The 25,734-nt window shown below is 46.6% G+C and overlaps 2 protein-coding genes across 8 annotated transcripts in view; one reads left to right on the top strand and one right to left on the bottom strand.

Annotated features, from left to right (window-relative positions):
- Nucleotides 1–725: 725 nt before the first annotated feature.
- Nucleotides 726–18,883, bottom strand: IDH1 (isocitrate dehydrogenase (NADP(+)) 1). 2 transcript variants are annotated; one of them, XM_053363038.1, is made up of 9 exons: nucleotides 18,636–18,883; nucleotides 12,943–13,070; nucleotides 9,304–9,595; nucleotides 8,756–8,861; nucleotides 6,622–6,799; nucleotides 4,576–4,727; nucleotides 2,726–2,866; nucleotides 1,334–1,496; nucleotides 726–822 (listed from the first exon to the last, which is right to left on the bottom strand). In XM_053363038.1, exons 2-9 carry the CDS (start codon nucleotides 13,062–13,064, stop codon nucleotides 729–731), a joined length of 1,248 nt encoding a protein of 415 aa, XP_053219013.1. In that variant the 5' UTR covers nucleotides 13,065–13,070; nucleotides 18,636–18,883; the 3' UTR covers nucleotides 726–728. The 2 variants fall into 2 exon arrangements, with proteins under 2 accessions (XP_053219013.1, XP_053219003.1); XM_053363028.1 differs by lacking the exon at nucleotides 18,636–18,883 and adding an exon at nucleotides 15,709–15,727.
- A 3,045-nt stretch (nucleotides 18,884–21,928) lies between these two features.
- Nucleotides 21,929–25,734, top strand: part of PIKFYVE (phosphoinositide kinase, FYVE-type zinc finger containing) — an 83,185-nt gene continuing 79,379 nt past the window's right edge. For 4 of the 6 annotated variants that reach the window (XM_053363005.1, XM_053362986.1, XM_053362995.1 and 1 more), the window contains exons 1-2: nucleotides 22,142–22,202; nucleotides 22,586–22,746. The gene's annotated coding sequence lies outside the window, so the exon portion shown is untranslated. Of the gene's footprint in view, nucleotides 22,007–22,132; nucleotides 22,203–22,585; nucleotides 22,747–25,734 lie in introns of those variants that run through there. The other 2 variants (XM_053362978.1, XM_053362970.1) reach the window with 2 other exon arrangements.

Genomic DNA, 25,734 nt, shown 5'->3' with positions numbered 1-25,734 from the left:
TAAACAAGATGACACATAGGGATGGATATTAGTAGTTTATGCCAAATATCCCCCATAAAAAGAATAGGAGCCATGGATGGGGCAATGTTTAATGAGAATAAAAGAGAATGTTCAAATGGTTGAAAATAGTCTGAGAAACTGCACCATTAACCTGTCTGAAAGGAAATAAAATACACCTGGCCTAAACACAGGAGTAAATCATTCCTGCACTTCAACTTGGGTACGATACATAAGGACTGCATTTGTCTAAGCCTTTACTCACAACTCTAACATTAGTAGAATCCTCTTACAATCCCGCCAACGTGAGGCTTTACAGTGCACTTCTAACCATGTCTGTTCAGAAGCAAAGCCTACTCCTTGGGGCTTACTCTCAGGCAACAGAGGTTAGGAATGCAGCCTTTGTCCAATTTCACTAGGTTTTTAAATCTTGCAGTGCTTTACATACTCCAGTAAGGGCCCAACAGCTAGCTAGAAAACAAAACCTATTTCATTATTTAAACCATTCACTGTAGAGCTCATCTCCACCCCCAGTAAGGTTTTGGTTGGCAAGAAGGCTAACAGCTTAATTCACAGAGGCAGCATCTAGCCTGCCCTGTGTGCCTTTTTACAAAAAACAAAATCTGACAATGTAGACATATTTTTCCCCCCAAGTGCTATACTACACAACAGTGCGATTCATTCATGTGGCAGGCAACCTTCTTTCCGGAGCGATTCTTGAGGCCTGCTCCTTAAAGTCTTGGCTGGGAAGAGAGCTTTGCCTTTAGGTTTTCAGCAAGTTTATCCATGAAGTCAAATGTGTTCAAGTAGTCAGAGCGCGTCACACTGAGATGAAGAAAGAAAACCGTAAATGTTATAGTAGTATGAGATTTAAAATTGATCTTAAACATTAGCTAGTTTTGCAGGTTTGTGTCAGTCAGGAGCAGCATGGCACAAAGTTTGGCTGTTCTATACACGCACAAGAAATGTTCTGACAATGTTTTATGCCATCTGATTTTTTCTCATTCTTGGGTGGGGTGAATCCTCGATCCACTCCTTTCCACCCCTCAATCTAGTATCTCAAGGCTTCCTTTCCTTTGGTTAAGGAGAAAAAATGTGGGGGGTCATTCCTTTCTCAAAAACCTACATTTATAGGCATGAGAATGTATTTTAGATGCATGTTCCCTAACCTTGGGCCTGTGTGGCAACTTTAGCATGAAATACAGAATAAGAGCTTTCACAATTTGGCAGAAGAAGGATTAGCTGCTACGACCCTGGCAAAGAATGACTTAAAACACTGCAGTCATATTTCAAAATAAGATAAATCAAGTTTTCCTAATGGGCTGAGTTTACTCACTTGGGTAACCCTTTGATACAAGCAGCCAGATCTTTTGTCATAAAGCCAGCTTCAATGGTCTCTATGCAAACATCCTCCAAGGCAGAAGCAAAGTTCTTAAGGTCTGTGTTGTTATCCAACTTTGCTCTGTGAGCAAGACCTCTAGTCCAGGCAAAGATGGACGCTGAGAAAGGTCAAAAGGAGAGAGAGAGGGGAAAAAGATGAATTGTGCCAATGGTTCCACTTCTGAAATTATGACCATCTCTATTACCACCTTACTCCCTCTTGCACCATGAGCACCTAACAATCTAATTTTGCTTTCAACGGGTGATTGCACTCCTTGGACTGAATTATCCAAACTTCCCCTGTGAAGTTTTTTCCTCTGGAGTCTCTTAGCAAGTGGCCTCCTGACACACAGCTATAATGCAACCCATCTGCATCTCCCCATATGGGAATCTCGTTGCTCAAATGGTGTCAAGATTTCCAATTTCTGCTTCACAGTGTTTTCCCATTAAGAGAATGACGACAAAGACATCCAAGTAGTACAAGTTAAATGCTTTCCTGCCACACATTTCTTCTTGCACCTCTCACCTGGCACACGCGTTTCCTGAGACGCTATGGAACCATTACTGTATTATAAATGCGGAATGACAGACTACGTGAATCCTGGAAACAGTTTGGGTTTCTGCCTTTATTCATTTTGAATTCCACACACAGCAATATTTTCATCTATGCTGTGCAAACTACACCGCACGCACCCCACATGATTATTTTGCTATCTGACATGTCTGCAGAATCCATTCCCTCCTATCTGCTGCTGTTCCACCTGCAGAATGACTCTTAATAGAGGTGTCCGCTAGGGTAAAAGAAGGGGAGGTGATTCTTGCCGGTCCCTTTTTTGAACCTCACCCCCAAAATTTGTCCCAGACTGCTGGGGGTTCTCCACGTCAGCACAGGAAGATGCCTCCACTGGCTCAAAAGCCATTCTGCAAGTGAAACAGCAGCACTAGATTTCATGTTGTACACGGGGTGGCATTTCACTAACTTGTCCTGCCCGTGCAAGGATAACTGCTACCACAACAGGATCCTGCCTCCACGCCTTTTCTGAAATCTGCTCTGGAGGCTTGGAGAAATTGATTCAAAACAGATTGGGGGGGGGCACAGGTGGGAGGAGAGGGAGGAGGGACTTTCTTTGCACTAGCAGTAATCCTTGCAGTGAAGGGACCCTGAAATGGTGCTGCAGGAGACAGAACCCGCTGTTCCTACAGCCATAATATTCCATACCAGTAGATACAGCTTAGCAAAATAAGCACAAGAACTAAACCAGACTCTTATTCTTGGGAATAAGCTGTGGCAAAACTTGCTTCATGCACATTTTCTAGGTGTAGCCAAGACAGCTGGTAGCAAACTTACCAATCGGGTTAGTAGAGGTTTCTTGACCTTTCTGGTACAAGCGATAATGACGGGTGACTGTGCCGTGAGCAGCTTCAGCTTCAACAGTTTTGCCATCTGGGCATATCAGGACACTAGTCATCATCCCCAAGGAGCCATAACCTGGGCACGAGAATAAACTGAGAACTTCAGTTTTTGGCATGGCGTACCAGGCGGGACGCGGGTGGCGCTGTGGGTAAAACCTCAGTGCCTAGGACTTGCCGATCGCATGGTCGGCGGTTCAAATCCCCGCGGCGGGGTGAGCTCCCGTCTTTCGGTCCCAGCTCCTGCCCACTTAGCAGTTCGAAAGCACCCTTAAGTGCAAGTAGATAAATAGGTACCGCTTTATAGCGGGAAGGTAAACTGTGTTTCCATGTGCTGCGCTGGTGCTGGATTGCCAGAGCAGCTTTGTCACGCTGGCCACGTGACCCGGAAGTGTCTCTGGACAGCGCTGGCCCCCAGCCTCTTAAGTGAGATGGGCGCATAACCCTAGAGTCGGACACGACTGGCCCGTACGGGCAGGGGTACCTTTACCTTTACCTTACCAGGCGGGGCAAATAAATCAACATGGTATGTCTCAACAGCCTTCATACATACAGAAGGTAATTTTCAATCTAGTAATTTGGAAGAAAATATGCAAGTGGTTTCCAATTCTGTCAGAAATGAAGGACAAATGTGAGGAAATAACAAGACAACAATTAAGGAAAGTGAGTTAAGTATATGCTTAGGTGGACTCGACTTGAATTTGCCTGGAATTCACAAAGTGTTTTCCACTGGTGAAATTGAAGAAGGCAATAAAATTCTGACTACAGGATCGTGGTGGCCTAAAGGCATGTGATCAAATGCTATGCAGAAGCCACTGCCCTTAGGAGTCCTGTAAATTGCTGAGCCATGTGGGACAATTGTCAGGGCCAACAGCATCGTGTCTGCCATTAGGCTACATAGTAATTTTATGACAATTCACCTTAAGGCTAATTGTGAACACCCACCACTTGTCTTTCAAGCAAGGCTAGCTCCTTAACAATTAGAATTTGCTGCTAACTTTTCCTCTCAGCCCTTTCATCTCCATTCCTTCAGAAAGTTTCCTGCCTCCCAAGCACGTAAGTGTGGCAAGACCAGTTTTGCCTCCCAGTACTCAAGAAAGCAGCATACATTTTCCTTGCTGTTACAGGCCACACACAATACCTGGGTAAGAGCAACATAGCCATAAAACGTTATGACTGCTAGCAGTGCAAAGAAACCGCAAAACTTGCTTTGAGCCACTGATGAAAGGCAGAGAACATGTCTCCTTTCTGGTGGCCCCTTGCCATTCTCGGAAACCATGTATTGCTGATACAGGAATATTTATCGGAAATAGGTGTTCCTTATATCAACATGATGTACAATAATTTGCAACTCCCTGCTGGCCGATCCATTGTACACATTCATGTTTGATGTAGAAAGGTTTGTTGGAATGAAATATTGTTACATAGCTGAGTGGGTACCATCATCTGTACAAGGGAACAACCTTGTTTTGTATACCACAGGGAATTTAGTTGCTTTCCCCTTCTGAGACAAATCCGGTGCCATGTGAAAGGTTGCACATTTTGCCACCAGGAACTGTAGTCTTTGTAGGTTTTTCAGAAGCATCTAACTGCCCACTGTTGGAGACAAAATGCTGAGCCAGGACGCCCCTTGGCCTGCTCTAACAGGGCTATTCTGATGTCCCAACAATCATTAAGTCATTCCTCACACACACAGCCAACCCACGTCTTGCCAAAGGTAAAGAATTCAATCTCAAGCGATCAAAATGGCACCCTGCAGAAGTGCTACAAGAGAGGGGTGGATCTTACCTTGGGCAACCGAGTCAGACTGCACATCCCCATCATAGTTCTTGCAGGCCCAGATAAATCCTCCCTCGGATTTTAGCGCTTGGGCCACCATGTCATCAATCAGCCGATGCTCATACCATATCTTTTTGGCCTCAAACTGTGACTTGTACTCCCTGGGAGGAAAAGGAAAGTAGAATCACGGTGAAAATTGCAGGTCCAGTATATAAAACCCATGAGAGAAGGGAAAGCAGCTTACACCTTGCATAAAGGATTGTGGGAATGTGGTGGGGAAGGGGAGGAAACCTGCCTGAGTTTCCATGCTAATGGAACCTTATGATATTTCTGGCTTGCTTTACATGAGGGCAGATTTTAGTCAGAATATGAGAAGCTTCATGAAGATAAGGGAAGTCCAATAATGGATCCAAGTACTTAAAAGATGGTGTGGGGAACCTTTGCTCCTCCAGATGAACTACAAGCTTCCATGATCCTTGGCCACTGGCCGTGCTTTCTGGGGCTGATGGGAGTTGGTGGGCTGCCCTTTGCTGGTGGTCTTTACTTAAAGCTGGGGATGCTACCTGGACTTCCTGCAGGGGACTGAACTACCGTATTTTTTGCACCAAAGGACGCACCGGACAATAGGACGCACCTTGTTTTAGAGGGGGGTGAACAAGAAAAAAAAAATCTCCCCCTCTCTGCCCAGCGCCCCTTCAGCGAAGCGGCAGGAGGCGCTGTGCAGAGAGGGGGAGAATTTTTCCCCTCTTGTTTTCCCCCTCTAAAACAAGGTGCCGCCTTCAGATGGCTACCTTGGAAGCCTGGAGAGCGAGAGGGGTTGGTGCGCACCGACCCCTCTCGCTCTGCAGGCTTCAGGTTCCTTTCGACCTGCTCTTTGGGGCTGGCGGGGGGAAGCCCACCACCAGCCCCAAAGAGCAGGTCGGGGAGCAGTGCAAAGGCGCGCAGCAGAGAGGCTGCTGCCATAGCCGCGTGTCACCTCTCCAGCCGGGAGAGGGTCGCGAAGCTATGGCTTCTTTAGCGCCACGCGCGCTCTCCCGGCTGGAGAGATGGCGCGCGGCTATAGAGGCTCCTGCTAAAGAAGCCCCGCTTACCCTTTCCCAGCTGGAGAGGTGACACGCAGCTATTGCAGCAGCCTCTCTAGCCGCGCGCCATCTCTCCGGCTGGGAGAGGGCGCGCAGGGCTAAAGAAGCCCCCCGCGACCCTCTCCCAGCTGGAGAGGTGACACGCGGCTATGGCAGGAGCCTCTATAGCCGCGCGCCATCTCTCCAGCTGGGAGAGCGCGCACGGGGCTTCTTTAGCCCCCCATGACCCTCTTCCGGCTGGAGAGATGGGTCGCGGGGCTATGCTGTCTTCGCTCCATAGGACGCACACACATTTCCCCTTCATTTTTGAAGGCGAAAAAGTGCGTCCTATGGTGCGAAAAATACGGTAAATGGTCAGCAAGGACCCCTGCAACTAGGATTCTGTAGCTCCTCAATCCCTCATCTTCTTCTACAGAGCAATCAGCAGCAAAGTTGCAGACTACCAATGTGTGGTCAGTGTAGTGGCAAGGAGCCAAGGTCCACAGAACAGAGAGAGAGAGAGAGCTCTGCCCAGGCATCGCTTCCTGTTCACAGTGTAGAAGTGGCAGATCTAGAGTCCTCTGCCTGTGTTTCAGCCTGGAAGAATGAGGTTGATCTTGGGATCTTGGGCTAGGATGCAAGGCAGCCAATGAACCTTAGGGGACTGAATTTTATGTCTGGGCCTCCAGTGTCTCTCTTGTCGGATTTTTATTTTCATATGAAATATGAAAATCAGTTCTTCATTTACTCAGGTTCATGGCTTTCCTCCACCTCATGTTTCTGTAGGAGTTAACAGAAAGAGGTTTTGCAAAACGAATGACTAACTGGTTCAGCTTCCAGTGGCATTAAGAAATAAGATAAAAAATGTGAGATTTTGAGGAAGACCTTTTTGACCAAAGACTCAAAGATCAGCTACCGTGACTAATAAGAAACGATACAGTTCTTTAAACAACGATACACCTGCAAGATGAATATATAACAAAATATTGATTACTTCTCATAGATCTCCTGAAAGATGTCCTTAAAACGCCCATCATATCGCTTCAAAATGGTGTTTTTGGTGCTCATGTACAGAGGCCATGCTTTAGACAGCGCCATCTGGAAAGAACTGTGGGCAAAGTCCGCAATGGACTGGTCAAGGTTGAACATTCCCAGAGCCACACCTCCACAGTCTATACCACAGAAGAGAGAAAGAGGAAAGTAAAAAAAAGGAGTCAGGTAGAACAGAAACATCTGCTTTTGAGCAGCACAGTATTTTTATAGTGTGTACCACTCCTCTCCCTGACACCCCCCCCCAATATTTTTATATACTTTCATTTTAAGAAAACAGCAAACCACTCTGACAACTTTTTAAATGGAGAATATAAAAATATTTTTAATAAATATTATGAATTTTCAACTTGCTTAAGTGGTTTTTAAAAAATCTTTACTCCGTTTTCCCATTAAAATTTAAAAAATTAAAACAGGACTCTAAATCGGTCTTTTCAGAAACTGGGATGCCTTCTGGTGATAATTTCATACCTGAACATTTTAACGCAAGACGACTAAAGTAATGACTGATAATGAAACATTACTCTGTGACACGACAATTGACTTCCTTGGAATGATTCTGCGGGGCTTAGAACACGCATTGATGCGTGCAGTGTAATGCAACAGTAATTAATGGTTAAGGAGGGTTTTGAGCAAGGCTGCCTTAGTTCAAATCTCAGCACTGGATGGCCTTAGGCAAGTCGCTATTCTATTACACCCCAGTCTGACATACAGAAATAAGTATTAAATAAGTGAATAAACAGGGTTATTGTAAGGATTGTTTTGCAATTTCCCAGGCTTTCTTTCTCTCTCTCTCTCTCTCTCTCTCTCTCTCTCTCTCTCTCTTTTTTTTTAATGCCTGGAGTACCACTGAGGAGTTGCAAAGTATGAATTTACACTGGGCAGGGACGAAGGACAAAAACCTCAGTGTGTCTGAACGGATTCCACCCAGTCTCTGCTTGTCACAGTCTGCGAGCTGGCACACAGCCTACAACTGTTCATTCATGGCCATGGCTCAATGGAGAGAAAGCGTACAGGGAAAATTCCCAGAACGTTTAAGGACTGTACTGCAGCCACCAATTATTTTTGTACGGCCTGATGCGTGGCACATATGTGCAGTTCAATGCAGCATTCATTACATCATTACATCTCTACATCAATGAACACAACCATATACTAAACTTACAGGTCTAGTACCAACATGTGCATGGAACCAAGATGGAAATGGCTGTGTTGCATCCCTTCTGCAACATTCTTCCAGTTCAGTCTCTCAAGACTCCTGGGCAATCCAGGCAGGGAAACACAGTGCAGCAATTCCCATCCTTCAGCAAACATACATTTCAAGAACTCTGCATCTGCGATTGCTAGAATCAATCCTCCCCTTTGTAGTCCTTTCATCCTATCTACACACATCAAAGCTAGAATTACCCCAAACTACATTATTGCCTTGCGCAGAATGAAGCAAGACATTGAAACACACGTAAATCACAAGTTGGTTTTGCAACCACCGACGCCAGTTTCACAACTGTTTGAGCAACACCAAAGCAACTTTGGGTTCCTGGGCTGTGCCCTTGCCTCTGGCAGAAAAGAACAGGCCTGTATGTAACAGGAACAATGGTGACAGAACAGCATGTACAGAACAGAAATGCTGTTGTTGTTTTTCATACTTCATGTGCTCCTTGATCTAATATTATGGAAAGACCACAATGAGCAGGGGAATTGTTGGAAGGGAGACCCTGCCTCACTACTAAGATCGCCAGCCTATAGCTATATAGGGTGTGATTCAACTAAACGTTACTCAGAGTGGACCCACTGTAGTTAATGAACATGACTAAGTTATGTCTATTAACTTCAGTGGGTCTAGCGAGGAAGACTTAGTTGAGTATCACCATAGTTACTAGTTCCTCTGCATTCTGTTCCCACATTGGCAACTTGGGATGGAGGGCAACTGGGGCTAGGTTTGGTCCATGGTTCCCCAGTTGTGGATCCCTGGTTGAAGGTCTGGCTCAATCCATTATTCAGGCTACAATCCTAACTCTACTTGACATGCCTCCCCAATTCTCCACATTCAAATATCCTTTATATACTCCAACACTTACTTTCAAAGTTATGGACCAAATAAGTTATGGGTTTGCCTCCATTCTTCGGTGTGTAGGTCATCTCTACCTTTCCAGGGCCAGGAACGACAAAGTCTGTGGCTCTGTACTGCAGAAGAAGAAACAAAATGGCCGCTTAGGTAAGGGATGAGCAACATGCAACTGGCCAGTACCCCCTCCTTACCAGAATTATATACCATGTACGTGTCATGGTATATAAGTGTCATGTAAGTTTCTATTATTCTCCCTTTGCAGGGAAGAAAGAAGGGGAAAATAGTACTTCCTTTAAATGATTTCCACACCAAGGCAAACAGCCACAGCTGTAGCTTGTAGATTTCAACACAGCTCAATCTATTTTAATCATTAACAAGAATTGCAGTTCAGTTCAAAAATCTGTAAGAGACATGCTTTGTGACGATTCATCGATGGCCCTGCAGCTGCATTTTGCTCTCTCTTGCATGCATTCCCCAACCATACAAAATCTCTGATGTTTGAGAGGGTGCGCTCAACAGTAAAAGCCATAAATGCCAAACGCTGCGTGAAGGACTCACTTGGTCTCCAAAAGCATGACGGCCAATGATGATGGGCTTTACCCAGCCAGATACTAGTCGGGGGATGTTTTTGCAGATAATGGCTTCCCTGAAGACTGTGCCCCCAAGAATGTTTCGGATTGTTCCATTTGGCGATTTCCACATCTGCTTCAGCTTGAATTCCTCTACCCTTTTCTCATCCGGAGTGATAGTAGCGCACTTGATTCCAACGTTGTATTTCTTGATAGCTTCGGCAGCTTCCACGGTGACCTTGTCATCGGTTGCATCGCGGTTCTCTATGCCCAGATCATAGCTGCAAGCAAGTCCCCAAAACACAGTCATTTGTTAAGTGCCTTACAGACCCACCCAAGGCCTTACTAAACATGCGCATCATAGTTCAGGGTGGAAAACATGCTCAAAAAGAAAAGAGATAGGAAATGGCACAAACCGAGTAAAATGACCATCTTCTGCAGGTGTGGAGAACTGCTGGCCCTCCAGATGTTGCTGAACCACAACTCCCATCATCCCTGCAATTGCTTGCTGAGGCTGATGGGACTTGGAGTCCCCATGAAAGAAGGAGCTACTTCATATACAAGTGGATAATTTCATGAAGTTAACACTTGGAGGAATGAGCAAAAGCCACTCGGACAGCAAAGGTGATGCTCTCCTTCCAATAAAAACAAATGAATGAAAATGCGTCTGGACTCAGATGTGTGGGGTTGTACAGCCATGCTATCAGATAGCTATTCTGCTTTGGCAGTGTGTCAGCACAAGCAAAGCAGTACATCTGGTTAGGCAGGTATCCGGAACAAAAAGCAAAGTGCAAGAGAAGTAGGGGAAAGGTTAACGACTCAACGGTTTAATGTACAACTGGTGGATGCACTGAAAAGATTTTGCTGTACTTTTCTCCATGGTACTCTTGCCAATAGCTCTGGCATTGTGTGGTGGGGTAGTACCTCTGGTGGGGGACACATGGTGCTCCTTCTGGGGTAGTTTGTCCACCTTTGGCCCCCAACCTGCACTCAGTTCTGCACTGTGGCTCCTAAAAGCTGTCAGCATGTGACAGCAGCCACACCCGGGAATGGCTTTGACTGAGGGGAGCTGATGGGTCTCAAGCCCTTAGTGAGTTAGGGACTTGCCCTGCATGCAAAGACTGGCTCCAGAGGATTGCGCAGACGAGAGCAAGAGTGGGTCCAATGGTCAGGAAGGCAGTTTCCGCACATGCTGTAGAGCAGGCATCCCCAACCTGCGGACCTCCAGATGTTTTGGCCTACAACTCCCATGATCCCTAGCTAACAGGGCCAGTGGTCAGGGATGATGGGAATTGTAGTCCCAAAACATCTGGAGGGCCGAAGGTTGGAGATGCCTGTTGCAGAGGGAAGTGAGGAGCAGATGGGGCTCATCAGCTTAGGAATGTAGCCCATTGAGGAGAAGGAAAACTCTGATCCTAAACTTCTGCTGCCTTTGTGGTGTAGTGGTTAAGAGCGGCAGTCTCATAATCCGGTGAACCGGGTTCGTGTCTCCGTTCCTCCACATGCAGCTGCTGGGTGACATTGGGCTAGTCACACTTCTCTGAAGTCTCTCAGCCCCACTCACCTCACAGAGTGTTTGTTGTGGGGGAGGAAGGGAAAGGAGATTGTTAGCCGCTTTGAGACTCCTTAAGGGGAGTGAAAGGCGGGATATCAAATCCAAACTCCTCCTCCTCCTCTTATGAGATCTTTGGGAGAAGAAAAGGTAAACCCTACACAAAACAGGAACGGAGTCCCTAAGACGATTGGAGGGCACTTTGTGTGCCTCCTTCCGGCAGCTCCTGCAGCCAAGCTGGTGCTAAACGTATTGCTCTGCTTTCCTTTGGACCACATCAGAGAGGCTGGGGGGGGGGTCTTGTCATCTGGGCAGCCCAGGACCTCCACGCACACTGCCCAAGCTTGTGCCAAAGGGAGGTCACTTGGTGCTGGTAAGGCAGCAGTTTAATTCCAACAACAATGTGTGGAATAGCAGGTTGACTTATTTTCTCAACACTGGAAATGCCCACCGCAGGCCCATGTGGTTTAAAGGCTGAAGAAAGTGGGGATGAGTCATTGTGGCTACAGTTTTGTTGCTAGCAGGTGATGCCCAGGTGGTGACAGCGGGGGTGCGGTTCTTCTGAATAGCCATAACATTGGTAGCCAGCAGAGCTCTTCAGAAGCAGAAAAATGGGTGAAAGTGCTGCTGTGGGGTTGGGGTGGATTAGTTCACTGAGCAGACCAAACAGAAACCTGAAGCTGCCTATTGTGTTGCTACTCTCCCCAGACTCCACTGCAGAATCCCTATGCCCTTAATAAGCTGCAGGAGAAAGACAGAACACCAAAACATGGGTCTTTCCTTAGCACAGAGACGTCCATGGAAAAAGAACTGCAAACCTCTTATACTGCTGCCACTTGTGGCAGGCTGCCAACTGGCACAGGAGCAATGCAAGAAAAGAAAAGTACCGTATTGTTTGCTCTATAAGACACACCCGACCATAAGACGCACCTAGTTTTTAGAGGAGGAAAACAAGAAAAACAATATTCTGAATCAAATGTTGTTGAAGAAAGCAATGCGAAGCCTCTTCAGCACAGTGGGAGGAACGCCCCCGCTGCCCTGAAGAGGCTTCACGTGGCTATCCCAGAAGCCAGAACAGCAAGAAGGATCACTGCACAGCAAGAAGGATCACTGTACTCTTGCTGTTCTGGCTTCAGCGATAGCTGCGCAGCCTGCATTCGCTCCATAAGATGCATACACATTTCCCCTTACTTTTTAGGAGGGGAAAAGTGCATCTTATAGAGGGGGAAATACGGTAAGTGGCATCTCAGTTTGCCTAGTTAATTCACAGAGACACGGGCCCAGCATGAAAACTATTAAACTGGTAGGTGCATGAAAAAATCCTGGGCTGTGTGACCGGAGGACAGAGCAAGGAACACTTGTCAGGTTCCTATTTTCTGAGCAGTTCAAACTTCCCTGGACCCCGAGGTTTTTGTTTTAAAGAGAAGTTTGGCCAACAGAAGCATGTAACCTCTAGTTCTAAGCGAGTTTGCACTGGCCACTTACAAGAACTTACAAGCCAAAATCCCCCACTCTTTTAATACAGTGGCACCTTGGTTTAAGAACAGCCCTGTTTACGAACTATTCGGTTTACAAACTCCACAAAACTGGAAGTAGTGTCCTGGTTTGCAAACTTTACCTCGGTCTAAGAACGGAATCTGAACGGTAGAAGGGCACTGCCGGCGGGAGGCCTCATTAGGGAAAGCGCACCTCAGTTTAAGAACGGTTTCGGTTTAGGAATGGACTTCTAGAACGGATTAAGTTCGTAAACCGAGGTACCACTGTAATAATAATTTTATTATTTATATCCCACCTATCTGGCAAAGGGTACCCATTTGAGAACCAGCATTAAGTGTGAACACAGAGTCACGAATTACTTAACAGAATTTGCCTCTATTAGACAATTATTTATAATCAAGGCACACCATTTCAGAGTGGATATTAATCTTGGGGTCAGCAAAAGTAACATAGTCCCCAAGAGAGAAAGAAAATATCAAGCAAGACTCTCCCAAATACAAGAGATAAACAGTCGACAAACACACACGTATAAACTGGAAATTTCCCCACAATACAGAGAACCTGTAGAAATCCAGTTACCTGTGGAGATCTAGATCCACGTAGGGAAAGATCAGCTTTTCCTTAATCAGATCCCAGATCACACGGGTCATTTCGTCTCCTTGCATCTCCACAACAGATCCGCCATTGATTTTTTTAGACATTGTGAGCTAATGGGGAGGGGAAAAACACAAACACTAAATACAGATTATGGTGACATCGGTTGATCAAATTGATCTGCTAGTTGGCAACAGAGACATTACGAAGGGGATGTTCATGTCTGGAATGATCCCAGATTCAGATTTTGGGGGCAAGAAAGGTAAGTTATGCACACCAATGACATTCATGCTCCATTCTGATTTTTTTTTATAATTTCTGTAGTTTCTTGGAGCATAGAATGGAGTTTACTTTTCCCTTGGATCTACATAAGCTGCAATAGCTGGACTATCTCTGAGCATTGCTAAGGGATTCTCCTGTGTGTATAAACCACTCCCGAGAATATTGAATCGGACATTTCCGCTGTCTGCAACCAAAACAGCACCCATCTTTTCCCCCCTCTTGCATCTAGGGAGAATGGACAGCAGCAAGCCAGGAGAAGGCAGAGGAGTATTCAAGGCCAGACTAGTTCAGCCACAACAGGCGGGGGGAAATCTAGACGTTTCCAGACCAGTATAGTTGTTTCCCATTGGCTGCGTTGCTTTGGAATGCCAAGGTTACATGGCTCCTGTCCTCCAGACATTCCTAGAATTGCATGGGATGAAGGCACAGGAATTTCCTCTGGTAAAGGTACACACTAGACAAGAGCACAAAGTCTGCATATTCTGTGGGGTTTCCAGTCCCGTGTCTCCTGGAATTGAGGACGGGCCACGGCAGGTTCTGGCAAGCTTCCTTCGAAGCCATGCCATCTAAGACACAGTGTCTTGAAACATCTCGGTTTAAATAATCATATAGTGCCTAAGATTTGCAAGGTGCCTTATATGAGAGCTCACAGATCTTGGCCGCTTTGATGCCTGCGCATGCAGCCTAAAGCTCCAAGATATGCCTTTTAGATAGCAGAAGTTGCCATGTGTGACACAGGAGCACAAACAGGATCTCTTCATGCAAGCGAATGACCCCCGCGAGTTAAGAGGCCTGCTGAAACGAACTGGCCGAATGTGATCTCTTTGCAAAATTGTATGTTGCTTGGGAGACTGCAATGGCAAAGCACAGATTTTTCTTCTTCTTCCCCTGCACACCTTTGATTGGTAAGAGGAAGTTACTTTTCTGAAAGCGAGAGAGCCAGGCATTCAAGTACGGTAAATAGGAGGAAAAATTGCAGCTTCTACTTGGCCCTTGATCCCTGTAAACAAAAGCACTGTTCTAAAACAATCCATGGCTTACTTATAATCCCCACGGGTATTCACTGGTTATGAAAGAGCAATGACTTGGCCATTTTTGCTTTAAAATATTTCCCATTTATCCTATGCTTTTGTTTAATGCAAAAAATTACCTTTACCTACAAAATTGCCTTGCTCTACATGCGCCCACTCAAACGCTTTGATTGGCGGAATTGGCACCATTACAGGTGTCACATGATACCCATTCCGGATTTGTAAGATCTCAGTTGTTTAGTGTGGCAGTGCCTGAACTTTGGAACGCCCTGCCTCTTGAGATCAAGCAGGCACCTTCACTGTACCCTTTCTGGAGCCTGCTAAAAATATTCCTGTTTAGGCAAGCTTACCCAGATGCTTTTGGACGCGGGTGGCACTGTGGGTTAAACCATAGAGCCTATGACTTGCCGATCAGAAGGTTGGCGGTTCGAATCCCCGCAGCGGGGTGAGCTCCCGTTGCTCAGTCCCTGCTCCTGCCAACCTAGCAGTTTGAAAGCACATCAAAGTGCAAGTAGATAAATAGGTACCGCTCCGGCGGGAAGGTAAACAGTGTTTCCGTGCGCTGCTCTGGTTCGCCAGAAGCGGCTTAGTCATGCTGGCCACATGACCCGGAAGCTGTACGCTGGCTCCCTCGGCCAATAAAGCGAGATGAGCGCCGCAACCCCAGAGTCGGTCACGACTGGACCTAATGGTCAGGGGTCCCTTTACCTTTACCCAGATGCTTAGAAAGCTGAGGTAATTTTAATCTGTTTAACATTTTAACTTTAGTATGTTTTATAGTAGGTTTGTAATTTTTTTGTATGATTTTTATGTTTTGTAAACCCCTTGAGGATTTTGTTTTACAATCAAGCAGTGTACAAATTTTATGAAATAAAATATAAATAATATAAAAACAGAGCTTTAGGCTGCACGTTTTTATAAGTTACCATTCACTCAGTGTGCATGCAAGTGTTCTTTATTGTTATTATTATTAATTGAATTTATATACCACCCTATAACCAGAGGTCTCAGGGCAGTTCACAGAATAAAATCAAAATATAAAACTACAAAATAAAAATAAAAACCACAACCCAATAACACCCCCCCACAACAACCACATTTTAAAAGGGCGTAGGATGTCAATCAAATTAACCAAAGGCCTGGTTAAAAAGGAACGTTTTTTCCTGGTGCCTAACGGTGTAAAATGAAGGCGCCAGAAAAACTTCCCTGGAGAAGTTTCCTGCTTGTACGACCAGGATTATTCATTCACAATTACATTTCACAATGTTTCATGGAATTACTTTCATCATCACAGGTGTTGCACACACAGAGTTATGCAACAATTCATTATACAGCACAGCTAAACCACTGATCACAGCGACCGATTACTGCCGAGTAAACCGCTGCCATTATGGTAGGAAACCAATGGAGCTGGGAGGGCAACAAATTCGACTCTTACCTTTGTAAGGTAGGCTAAATCCTTCACAATCACACGTCCCTCTCTACACTCCATGCGAGTAAGCAAGAAGCATTAACAGAATTTGAGGATATATTCTAGCCAGGCAAAAGCACCCCCAAGGAGGGTGCAAAGAAGGTGTGGCCTGGGAAGAGTCCAAGGGCCAGATACATAGGCTTAGAGGGCCACCTTTGCCCCCAGAACCAGAGTTCCCCACCCCTGGTTTAGCATTATGTGCGAGCCAGACCCTTATGGCAAACTTCATCTCTGATAGAAGCGATAGTTAGTGTGGGGCATTGGGAAAAGATCTTAATGTGTGGGGCAGGCTGATACAGGTGGAGACTCCTGCAAGCATGTGACCTCTGCACAAAAAGTGTACTATTATTATTATTATTATTACCATCATCATCAACACTGTCCATCATCATCATCTATTTATTTACTGCGCTTTTGCAGAAGATCCCACATTACGGACCAGCAATGATAAAAACATAATTAAAAAAACATACTGACAAGACAGCCAATAATACTACAATGCTGCCTTGCCAGGAATCCCAGCAACATACCTCCTCAGGCACAATAATTCCAAGCATTTTGCTAGTTTAGGAATAGCATACCTTTCTCCCAGATTGTTCACACACCCTGGAATGTGTGCGTGCGCAGCAATGGAAAAAGGAGGGCTTTAAGGGAAGTATTGACATCAGTACTCATAATTTAAAGGGAGGTCTTTCAGATTGCAGATTAAACATCTGTATGAACTGGGCCCAACTAATACCTGCGTGCAAGGAACACATTTGGAAAGAAGTCTCGAGTTCAGAAATAAACATACTCTATCCAGCACTGAAGGGTGGCGCTGTGGGTTAAACCACAGAGCCTAGGACTTGCCGAACAGAAGGTCGGCGGTTCAAATCCCAGTGACGGGGTGAGCTCCCATTGCTCGGTCCCTGCTCCTGCCAACCTAGCAGTTTGAAAGCACTCCAGTGCAAGTAGATAAACAGGTACCGCTCCGGCGGGAAGGTAAACGGTGTTTCCGTGAGCTGCTCTGGTTCGCCAGAAGCAGCTTAGTGATGCTGGCCACATGACCCGGAAGCTGTACGCCGGCTCCCTCAGCCAATAAAGCGGGATGAGCACCACAACCCCAGAGTCGGTCACGACTGGACCTTTACCTTTACCTATCCAGCACAAGAAGGGGATGACAGAGGGCGAGGTGGTTGGACAGTGTTCTCAAAGCTATCACCATGAGTTTGACCAAACTGCAGGAGGCGGTAGAAGACAGGAGTGCCTGACGTGCTCTGGTCCATGGGGTCACAAAGAGTCGGAGACGACTATAGTGCAAAGATAAGGAACCTGGGGGGATCTCCAGATATTATTGAACCTCAACACCCATCAACCACAGTCAGGAAGAGCAATAGCCAGGGATGATGGGAGTTGTAGTCCAACAACATCTGGAGGGCCACAGGTTTATGTCTTGGGATTTGCATTGGGAGGCCCAGCTGGAAACCAGAGGTGGATTTAGGGGAGCGTGACTGGCTCAGCTGCACTGGGTGCAGAGCCTTGAGGGTACCGCAACTATGATGTAGCCTGGAAAGCAAGAGGCAGGTGCTGAATTTTGGCATTGCACAGGCAGCCACTGAAATTTGAGACCCCAAATCCCTGCTCTGTCATGAAGCTCACTTGGAGTGATTGTCACTGAGTTAACTGGAGGAAAGGCAGGATATAAATATAAATAATGCTTGCAGTCTTACACTGTTTGCCATGTGGCGTTTTCAATTTCTACTTACTTTTTGTTTTTGTTTTACTCATTATAACAGACAGATTACATAGGATTATGAAAACTGGAATGAAACATTTAAATTGTAAAAGAATGCATTTGCAGTGCATTGTGCAGCACTGCAAAAATCATACAGCAGAAATGCTATTATTATTTGTACCCCACCCATCTGACTGGGTTGCCCACCCCCTCGGGCAACTTCCAACATATATAAAAAAAGTAATAAGCAAATCTAATCCCCATTTCAAAACGGTACGCGCCCTACTTTCTGTGCTACACTTCCTTTAAGTGGAAGAGCAGTTTGAAAGTGGAGATTGTGCAAAACTGGCTTAAGATACAGATAAGGTATCGCAGATAAATATAACCGATTATGTAAAAAGAAGAAGAAACAAACATTGCATTGCTAAGCAAAAGGCATTTTCAATTGGAAGAGGCGCCTGGGTGCCTTGGCAAGATCTTAAACACATTATAGTCAAGCAGACTGTTTGGAACACCAACTCTGTCAAGGGCACAGTTCAGACAGAAGGCTGCTGAAATGCTAACATAGAACTAGGATCCTCCGTGTTCAGATTGTGTAATTTAGCTGTCCAATAGATTAGTACCGGGATTTCATTGACTTGATGGGAACACAGGCATGCAATCTAAAGTTGTGCCATTGGGGTCAATTAATCTGGAATAATGAACCACCCACTGGTTCTTCTGCTGCCATACTTTCACCATCCAGGGCACCACCCTATGCAGAAAACCTGTACTGAACTGAAAAGAGCTGGGGGAGCCGATCCTTTAGCCATACATCTGCAGGGACAAGACACTGTGTACGTTACTACAGCATGCTATAAAGGAACCCATCTACATAAAACGATCCCCAACCGATCAGATGCAAGCCCAGCTTCGTAACAAGGGGGTGTCAACGGCCTTCCCTGTCATTTGGATGTCTCCAATTTGTTTGGCAGTGAAGCGCGGACAAAGAGATAAAAAAGAAAGATGCGGTGAAGGGGTCATAACAAAAAGGAAGGCGCTACGCATCTATGGGCGTGTGTGGCATTTCTGTCTGTCTAGTTTTAGTTGCAGGGTGGTTTGCAACAGAAAACGAAGACCCGCCCCATAGTGCATGCCAATGAAGAGAGAGACAAAAGAAGTTGGGATCCAGCAGACTCACCTCTCTCTCGGCTTAGATGCAAGTCACTGAAGTTCTCCGGTGGTCTTGGAGTCGAAGTCAATGCAGATTTCACCGCTGAGCTCTGCGCCGGCGTCCCCTCCGCAACCACTGCTCGCTGCTGCCGTTTCCCAGGGCGCTTGCAAGCTGATGCCCGTGGCTGATTTTAAAAGAAGGGCTGCTGGGGCCACGCCTCCTCCCTCGGCGGCCCTCCGTCGCCTTAGTCCCGCCTGGGCCGCCGCGTTCCCCCATTGAGAGGAGAAGGGAGGATCCCGCCTCGCCAATGCGCGCTTCCCACGCAGCTTGCAAGGGAAAGGGAAGGGCGGCCTCGGGGGCGATCTGCCAGTGGGGAGGGCAAGGAAGCGAAAATGCAGAGCAGGGAAGAGGAGGAAGTTGACGATCCCCAAGAACGAGAACCTCTCGCTGCTGGGGATCTGGGAGAAGGAGGGCTTAGATATTTTGCAAAATATAACGCATCTCTGAGCGCCCAGGCGCGCAGCGCAACCGCCAATCTGATCCTGGGCACCAGGCTGTGCGGTGGCCCTGCGCAGTGTTTCCCCAAGTTGGGAACAATCTGAATGTGAGGATCCTGAGATCTAAGGGGCAGTGCCTAGATATGGGCAGAGAATGGCACCTGGCTGGTAGGAAGGGGGCAAAGGCTTTCAAGGCAATGAAAAACAAGAACGCCCAAGCCCTGGCCTGTCACAGCCAGAGATGTTGCTGTTTTCTCCGAAAATCCAAGAAAGCCGAGATATTTCAGGCCACACCTTGAGACAAGCATGGCTACAGTTCCTTCCTTGCATGGAAGAATTCATGGCAACTCTAGTATATGAAAATCAAGATTCTTCTCTGATGGTCACACTAAACTGGCGGTTGGAGTGTAAAGGATGTGTGCAAAACTAGCTTTTTATATATTTGAGAAGATTATCATGTACCACTGCTTTTTACCTGTCAAAAACTGAAGGAGGTATTTCTATTTCATCACAACTTGGACAATGATTTTATGGGGTAGAGAGCTGAAGTCGAAATAAATGTCTTATCCAAGGCCGTCCACTGACGTTATTTGATGTCTCAGCTCCAAGCCGAACGTGCTGTCACTGGGCAAACAGTCAGTGTCCCACTGTGGGGAGTTGGGTAGGTCAAAAAATTACACAAGTAATTCTGAGAGCTGCATCTGAGCTTGTGGCATTCAAAATCAGACCACAATGGCATGTTGCTCAATATGTACATTGACGCACACACAGCTCGTTTCTGCTTTTCTGTCTCAAATTAACAATATTCATAATTTACATACATTGAGAATGAGGAACCACCCCATTCATGGAAGAAAAGAAACTCTGCACATGCGCAGGGACACACAATTCAAGTGGTCAGAATACTTGCGAGTATAATGTGGCAACTCTACTTAGGATGTCTCTTATATATTTATGTAGAGAGTTGTTTTTTTAAGTGACTGAAATTTGCATCAGCTTGGTTAACTCCCAGTTCTGATCTCACTGAAATCTGAGGCATGCAGTTTCTGACTTCAGATGGATGAAATCGTTCCCCACACCCACAGTATAATCCTTCCTGGTTTGGTCAAAGCAAAAAGTCCTAACCTGGCATACGATTATCCTCCCCCCCCCCCCCACATTGGACATTTTTGTGTGTACGTGTGAGCTTTCTATCATCCTCCAAATGTTGTTGAAATTTGTCTATCTCTGGATACAATGAAGGAGTGCCCCTTTAGGGGTGAAGTCAAACTGCTGGAAGGTTGTAGCACCTGCTGGGACTGTAGAGACCGATACAGGAGGGACATGTTTTGTTGCAGCTGGGGCAGATGAAGGCACCTGGTTGTGCTGCTGCAGATGCAACAGGGCGTTTCTTCCCTCTGTGGTCATTCCTCCTCCGGTCACTGCTATGGATGCACCACCTGACACTCTGTCTCCAGGCACTGCGGTCATTGGCAAGGCGTTCCTAGCCTTCACACGTTTGCAGAAATCCTCGTAACGCAGTTGGGTCTGCCAAGGGGCCTGGTGCCCCCCCCAGTGCACGTCCTTGGGGATCCTGCCATCTTCTGTCCCGTGGCCATGACCAAGCGGGTGTAGACATAATAATAATAATTTATTATTTATACCCCACCCATCTGGCTGGGTTTCCCCAGCCACTCTAGGCGGCTTCCAACAAAACACTAAAATGCAGTAACCGATTAAACATTAAAAGCTTCCCTAAACAGGGCTGCCTTCAGATGTCTTCTAAAAGTTTGGTAGTTATTTTTCTCTTTGACATCTGGTGGGAGGGCGTTCCACAGGGCGGGCGCCACTACCGAGAAGGCTCTCCACCCCCTCCACTCTGGGGGTGGAGACGCTCCTTCAGATATACTGGACTGAGGCCATTTAGGGATTTCAAGGTCAGCACCAACACTTTGAATTGTGCTCAGAAACGTACTGGGAGCCAGTGTAGGTCTTTCAAGACCGGTGTTATGTGGTCTCTGTGGTCGCTCCCAGTCATCAGTCTAGCTGCCGCATTCTGGATTAGTTGTAGTTTCCGGGTCACCTTCAAAGGTAGCCCCACGTAAAGCGCATTGCAGTAGTCCAAGCGGGAGATAACTAGAGCATGCACCACTCTGACGAGACAGTCTGCGGGTAGGTAGGGTCTCATCCTGCGTACCAGGTGGAGCTGGTAAACAGCTGCCCTGGACACAGATTTGACCTGTGCTTCCATGGACAGCTGTGAGTCCAAAATGACTCCCAGGCTGCGCACCTGGTCCTTCAGGGGCACAGTTACCCCATTCAGGACCAGGGAGCCCCCCACACCCGCCCGCCTCCTGTCCCCCAAAAACAGTACTTCTGTCTTGTCAGGATTCAGCCTCAGTCTGTTAGTCGCTGAGACAGGAGTGCGAAATGGGATGGGGGAAACCAAGTGTCGAGATCTCTGCTGCGTTGCAAGGGGCTGGACTAGATGACCCACGGGGTCCCTTCCCACCTATGACCCCCCCTGCCACTGAAGAACTCTGTCCCATAGCTGTCAACTTTTCCATTTTCTTGCAAGGAATCCTATTCGGAACAAGGGAATTTCCTTTTTAAAAAGGAAAACGTTGACAGATATGCTCTGTCCATCGAAGCAACCGCACTCGAACCGACGGCCTGGGTGGACGACGACGATCGCGGGGCTCGTTTGCTCGCGCCTGCGCCGCTCGCCGCATTTTGCGTCGATTGCGTTGCCTGCCGCGGCGCCGGCTCCTCCTCCTCCTCCTCCTCCTCCTCGCTCCGTTTCTCGGGGGTCGATTGAGTAGCCTGCGCCGACGGCAGCTCCTCCTCCTCTTGCCCGTGGCCGGCCCAGGAGTGGAGACCGGAAGTTCGTGCAAAGGCGGAAGCGCGTCCGAGTCGAGTCAGGTGCTGCCTTTGCCGGGCATCCGGCGTCCCCTCTGTCGCTGTTGTTGTTGTTGTTGTCGTCCCACTGGCGGTGTTGGTGTCGCCTCCCGAGTGGGACGCGCAGCCTGGTAAGGGAGGCAGGCAGACAGGCAGGCAGGCGGCAGAAGGCAGGGGCTGCCTGGCTGGGAGACAGGGAAGGAGAGAGCGGCAAGGGCAGGTAAGATGCTCGCCGCCGCCAGCCTCATTAAATAGCATTAATGAGTATTAATAGTATTAATATCCTTCATATTCCCGGCAGGGGGGTCTGGAGGGCGTTCCGTTTCTGAGCCAAGGCGAGGCTGCCAGTTTGCCCTGGGCAAGGAAGCAAAGACACCTCACTTGTCAACCGTTTTCTAAAGTGGGGTTTGTTCGCTTTTAAAGTATGCAGATGGCTTATTTTGTATGTGTGAATACTTTCTTTTTTGTTTTTTGGAGGGGGGAACATTTTGATTCTCACAATGTAGCTTTTCTTGGGGGGGGGAGGGTTTGATAGAGCACCAAACTAAGGCTAAGAAAGGAAACGGATGAACCCAACGGCTTGTTTTTACTTGTTTTATGCAGCCTACATACGCAACTCGGGTGTGTAGGACGTGGTGTTCGAATCCTGCCACCTCTGCCTGGGTCCTCCGGAGGGGAAAGTTGCAGTGTGTGTGGTAGTGATGTACCTTGCTGCCTCGTGAAAATGAAGAAGGCAGGGGGCTGCCAGACACTCCTGCGTTAAGGTGAACAGGTGCAAAGGAAGAGAGGGCTGTGATAACCTTTGAGTATTGAGTAGTACCGGGAATTTTTGGGATCCTTCCCCCTTGTAATGAGCTGCACCTGGCATTCCCCCTTCTGCACAACTATTAAAGGTGCAGGAACACACTTTTGTCATGCTTTTTATACAGAAAGTGCTGTGCAAATGACTATCTTGTACCTCTGGTAGTATATAATTTATGGGTGGGGAACTGATGCTGAGAGATGACTTGTACAAGGTCACCTCATAGGATGATTGGGAGAGGATCTGAGTCCAGATCCAACACTCGTTAACTTAACCACAATGACTACAGCACATTTTGTAGTGCTTTGCATGGCAAGGGGGCACTCGGTTATAAAACTTGGGGTGGCCAGTATGAGAACTCCACCCTTTAAAGCTGAAAGTAGGGCAGCAATTTCAAGAAAACCCTTGCTTTGGTTAAAAAGGAAAGAAAAAGAGGTGTTGCTACTCATATATTGATATAGGTGCCATGGGTGCCAGCAGAAAATGGCTGGGCAGTAAGAAAAAGAGGTGTTGGTACTTTGTACTATTGAGTACTGTCACAAAAAGAGCCCCAAGGTAGAATAATTGTTGGAACCTGTCTTCAAGAGAGTAGCTGGTCTTAAGATGCAAGCCTGGAATAGTTTGTGTAGAGAAGTGTAAAATATGCATGCACTTTTTCTCCTTTGAAGAAATATATCCAAGTGACCCACTAGTAGGACAAACTGTAGCAGGAAAGGAGGAAGTGGCTGTTGCTTGAATCAAAACCTGCTACAATCTTTGCTTTGTTGAGCTTGTAAAAAATATATATTCTCATGACTATATTGGACAGCATCAATTGCTTGGATTAACGATGAATGGAATCTTTATTTTTAAGGTTGCTGAGAGTGTGATGAAATATTATCACCCTGTTGTGTTTGTGTGTGAGAGAGGTGGAGAGAACATTACTTTGGTATATGTGTCGGAAATCCCCTTCCATTTGGATCAACAGGATTTATCCAGTGAATGTCTTTAAATTTGCTAGGAATTGTTCTGTGTTACAACTTTATTTTATGGTGAGTGTTTACCTCTGTGTTAAAGCCTAACATGCCAGGAATGATTAGCAACATGCGGGAATTTATTGGGAGGTACAGTATAGCCTACCCTTCGGTTGGCATTCCCCCCCCCCATAGTCAAATGTCAACCTACACCTTTCTTTTCCTGGAGTTTAAATGTCAACCTATTCTTGTTAAGGCAGATTTCTAAACAGTTGGTTTCTGTGCTGGATGCAGAGGAAAGATGAAGCATTCCATCCCTCCTCTGCCAACTCTCTTGCTTGCCACATGAAGTTACTTGTTACCTATGGCTAACGAGCTAGTTCTTAAATGTAGGACTGAATTAGTGTGTATAGAAAGATGGGCTAGCATTTATTTAATACTCTGGCTTTTGAAGCTTGAGATGTATATTTTTAAGACCAATTTTATTTCTGTGATTGTAAGTTGTTTTAAGCCGTTATTAATATTGTGTTTTAATTGTTGTGTAACCTTCCCTGGTACCTTAAGGGTGAAGGGCAAGTAATTAATAATAATTAATAATTGCAAGGCTTTGTTGAGCTGACTTTTAAGAAGTGGCATTCAAATGATTATTCCCAGTGAGTGGGGTCAGACTGATACCTTCTTAAGGATGTAACTTCACAATATAAGAAAAATGGAGTTTCTGGCCCCTCCAAGATCTCACTTGTCCTGAAATCATTACATTGTGTAGTTTCCTTCCCATGACAGCAGCAGTGATGTGGAGCAGGGCTGAGAGATGTTCAGCATAATGCCGGCCCACGAGTTAAGCTTTTCTATTCATAACCTGTTGTAAAACTTATCGCAAAGCTATGGTTTGGGGCTGCAGCTGTGTGCGTCTTAAGTGGGCAAAACTGACCCCAGTTTTGCATGGATAGCTTTGTTTTGTTTCTTTTCCTTAGAGTCTTTTGGGCAGGATAGACTATTCCCATGCTACACTTAACTACTGGATGCAGGTGGTGCTGTGGTTTAAACCACAGAGCCTAGGGCTTGCCGATCAGAAGGTTGGTGGTTCGAATCCCTGCGGCGGGGGTGAGCTCCCGTTGCTCGGTCCCTGCTCCTGCCAACCCAGCAGTTCAAAAGCACATCAAAGTGCAAGTAGATAAATAGGTACCGCTCCGGCGGGAAGGTCAACGGCATTTCTGTGCGCTGCTCTGGTTCGCTAGAAATGGCTTTGTCATGCTGGCCACATGTCCTGGAAGCTGTCTGCGGACAAATGCCGGCTCCCTCGGCCAATAAAGCGAGATGAGCGCCGCAATCCCAGAGTCATCCGTGACTGGAATTAATGGTCAGGGGTCCCTTAACCTTTACCTTCTTACACTTAGCTATGTTTTCCTGACCTATGCTAGCTGGCACTAGCTGTCCTATGCTGCCTCGCTTGATGAAATTGTTCTGGGCCTGCTCTAGAATTATGGTGAAAGGAAGCTATACTGGTGTTTCAGGAAGAGATCACACAGCACAAAACAGTTCTAGAGTTTGCACGAGTTTGGTAGGATTCTGGTTCATCTGCAGTTTACTAATGCAGAAGTCACTTCTGACTAAGTGATCCAGTTTGCCCTGTCATCCTCTATCGGGGAAAACAACCTGCTTATAACAGCAACTATGGAAATTGTGATGTAAAATGTGTTGGTGGTTGCTCCACATTTCGGTTTTTTGTTTTGTTTTGCGGATGGCTGTCTTGTCCGCTAAGCCTGATGGTGAGTTAAGCCATAGCTGTTCACAATATGAATCTGCAATTGTATAGGAATAGTCAGTTGAATAGGAAAACAAATGAGGAATTTGTTGCAGCTGCCCCACCTGTCTTCCCCCAACCTGCACTTGTGCGCTCTTCTATGCACTCGCATCTTCTTCTGACCTCCTTGTGCCTGACCCTGCTTCTCCCTGCTTCTCTTTTCCTTCCCCCTTCCCTTTTCTGTGAGTGTCAG

The sequence above is a fragment of the Podarcis raffonei genome, chromosome 1, assembly GCF_027172205.1.
Source record: "Podarcis raffonei isolate rPodRaf1 chromosome 1, rPodRaf1.pri, whole genome shotgun sequence".
In the NCBI taxonomy this organism is placed as follows: domain Eukaryota; kingdom Metazoa; phylum Chordata; class Lepidosauria; order Squamata; family Lacertidae; genus Podarcis; species Podarcis raffonei.
This window is presented reverse-complemented; position numbering and strand designations above follow the sequence as displayed.

Coding starts and splice junctions, on each gene's coding strand:
- IDH1 (XM_053363038.1), bottom strand. CDS start 13,064: ATGTCTAAAAAAATCAATGGCGGATCTGTTGTGGAGATGCAAGGAGAC. Junction 6,800..8,755: donor TTTGGTCCATAACTTTGAAA/GTAAGTGTTGGA, acceptor TCTGTGGTATAG/ACTGTGGAGGTGTGGCTCTG. Junction 1,497..2,725: donor AACCTCTACTAACCCGATTG/GTAAGTTTGCTA, acceptor GACCTTTCTCAG/CGTCCATCTTTGCCTGGACT.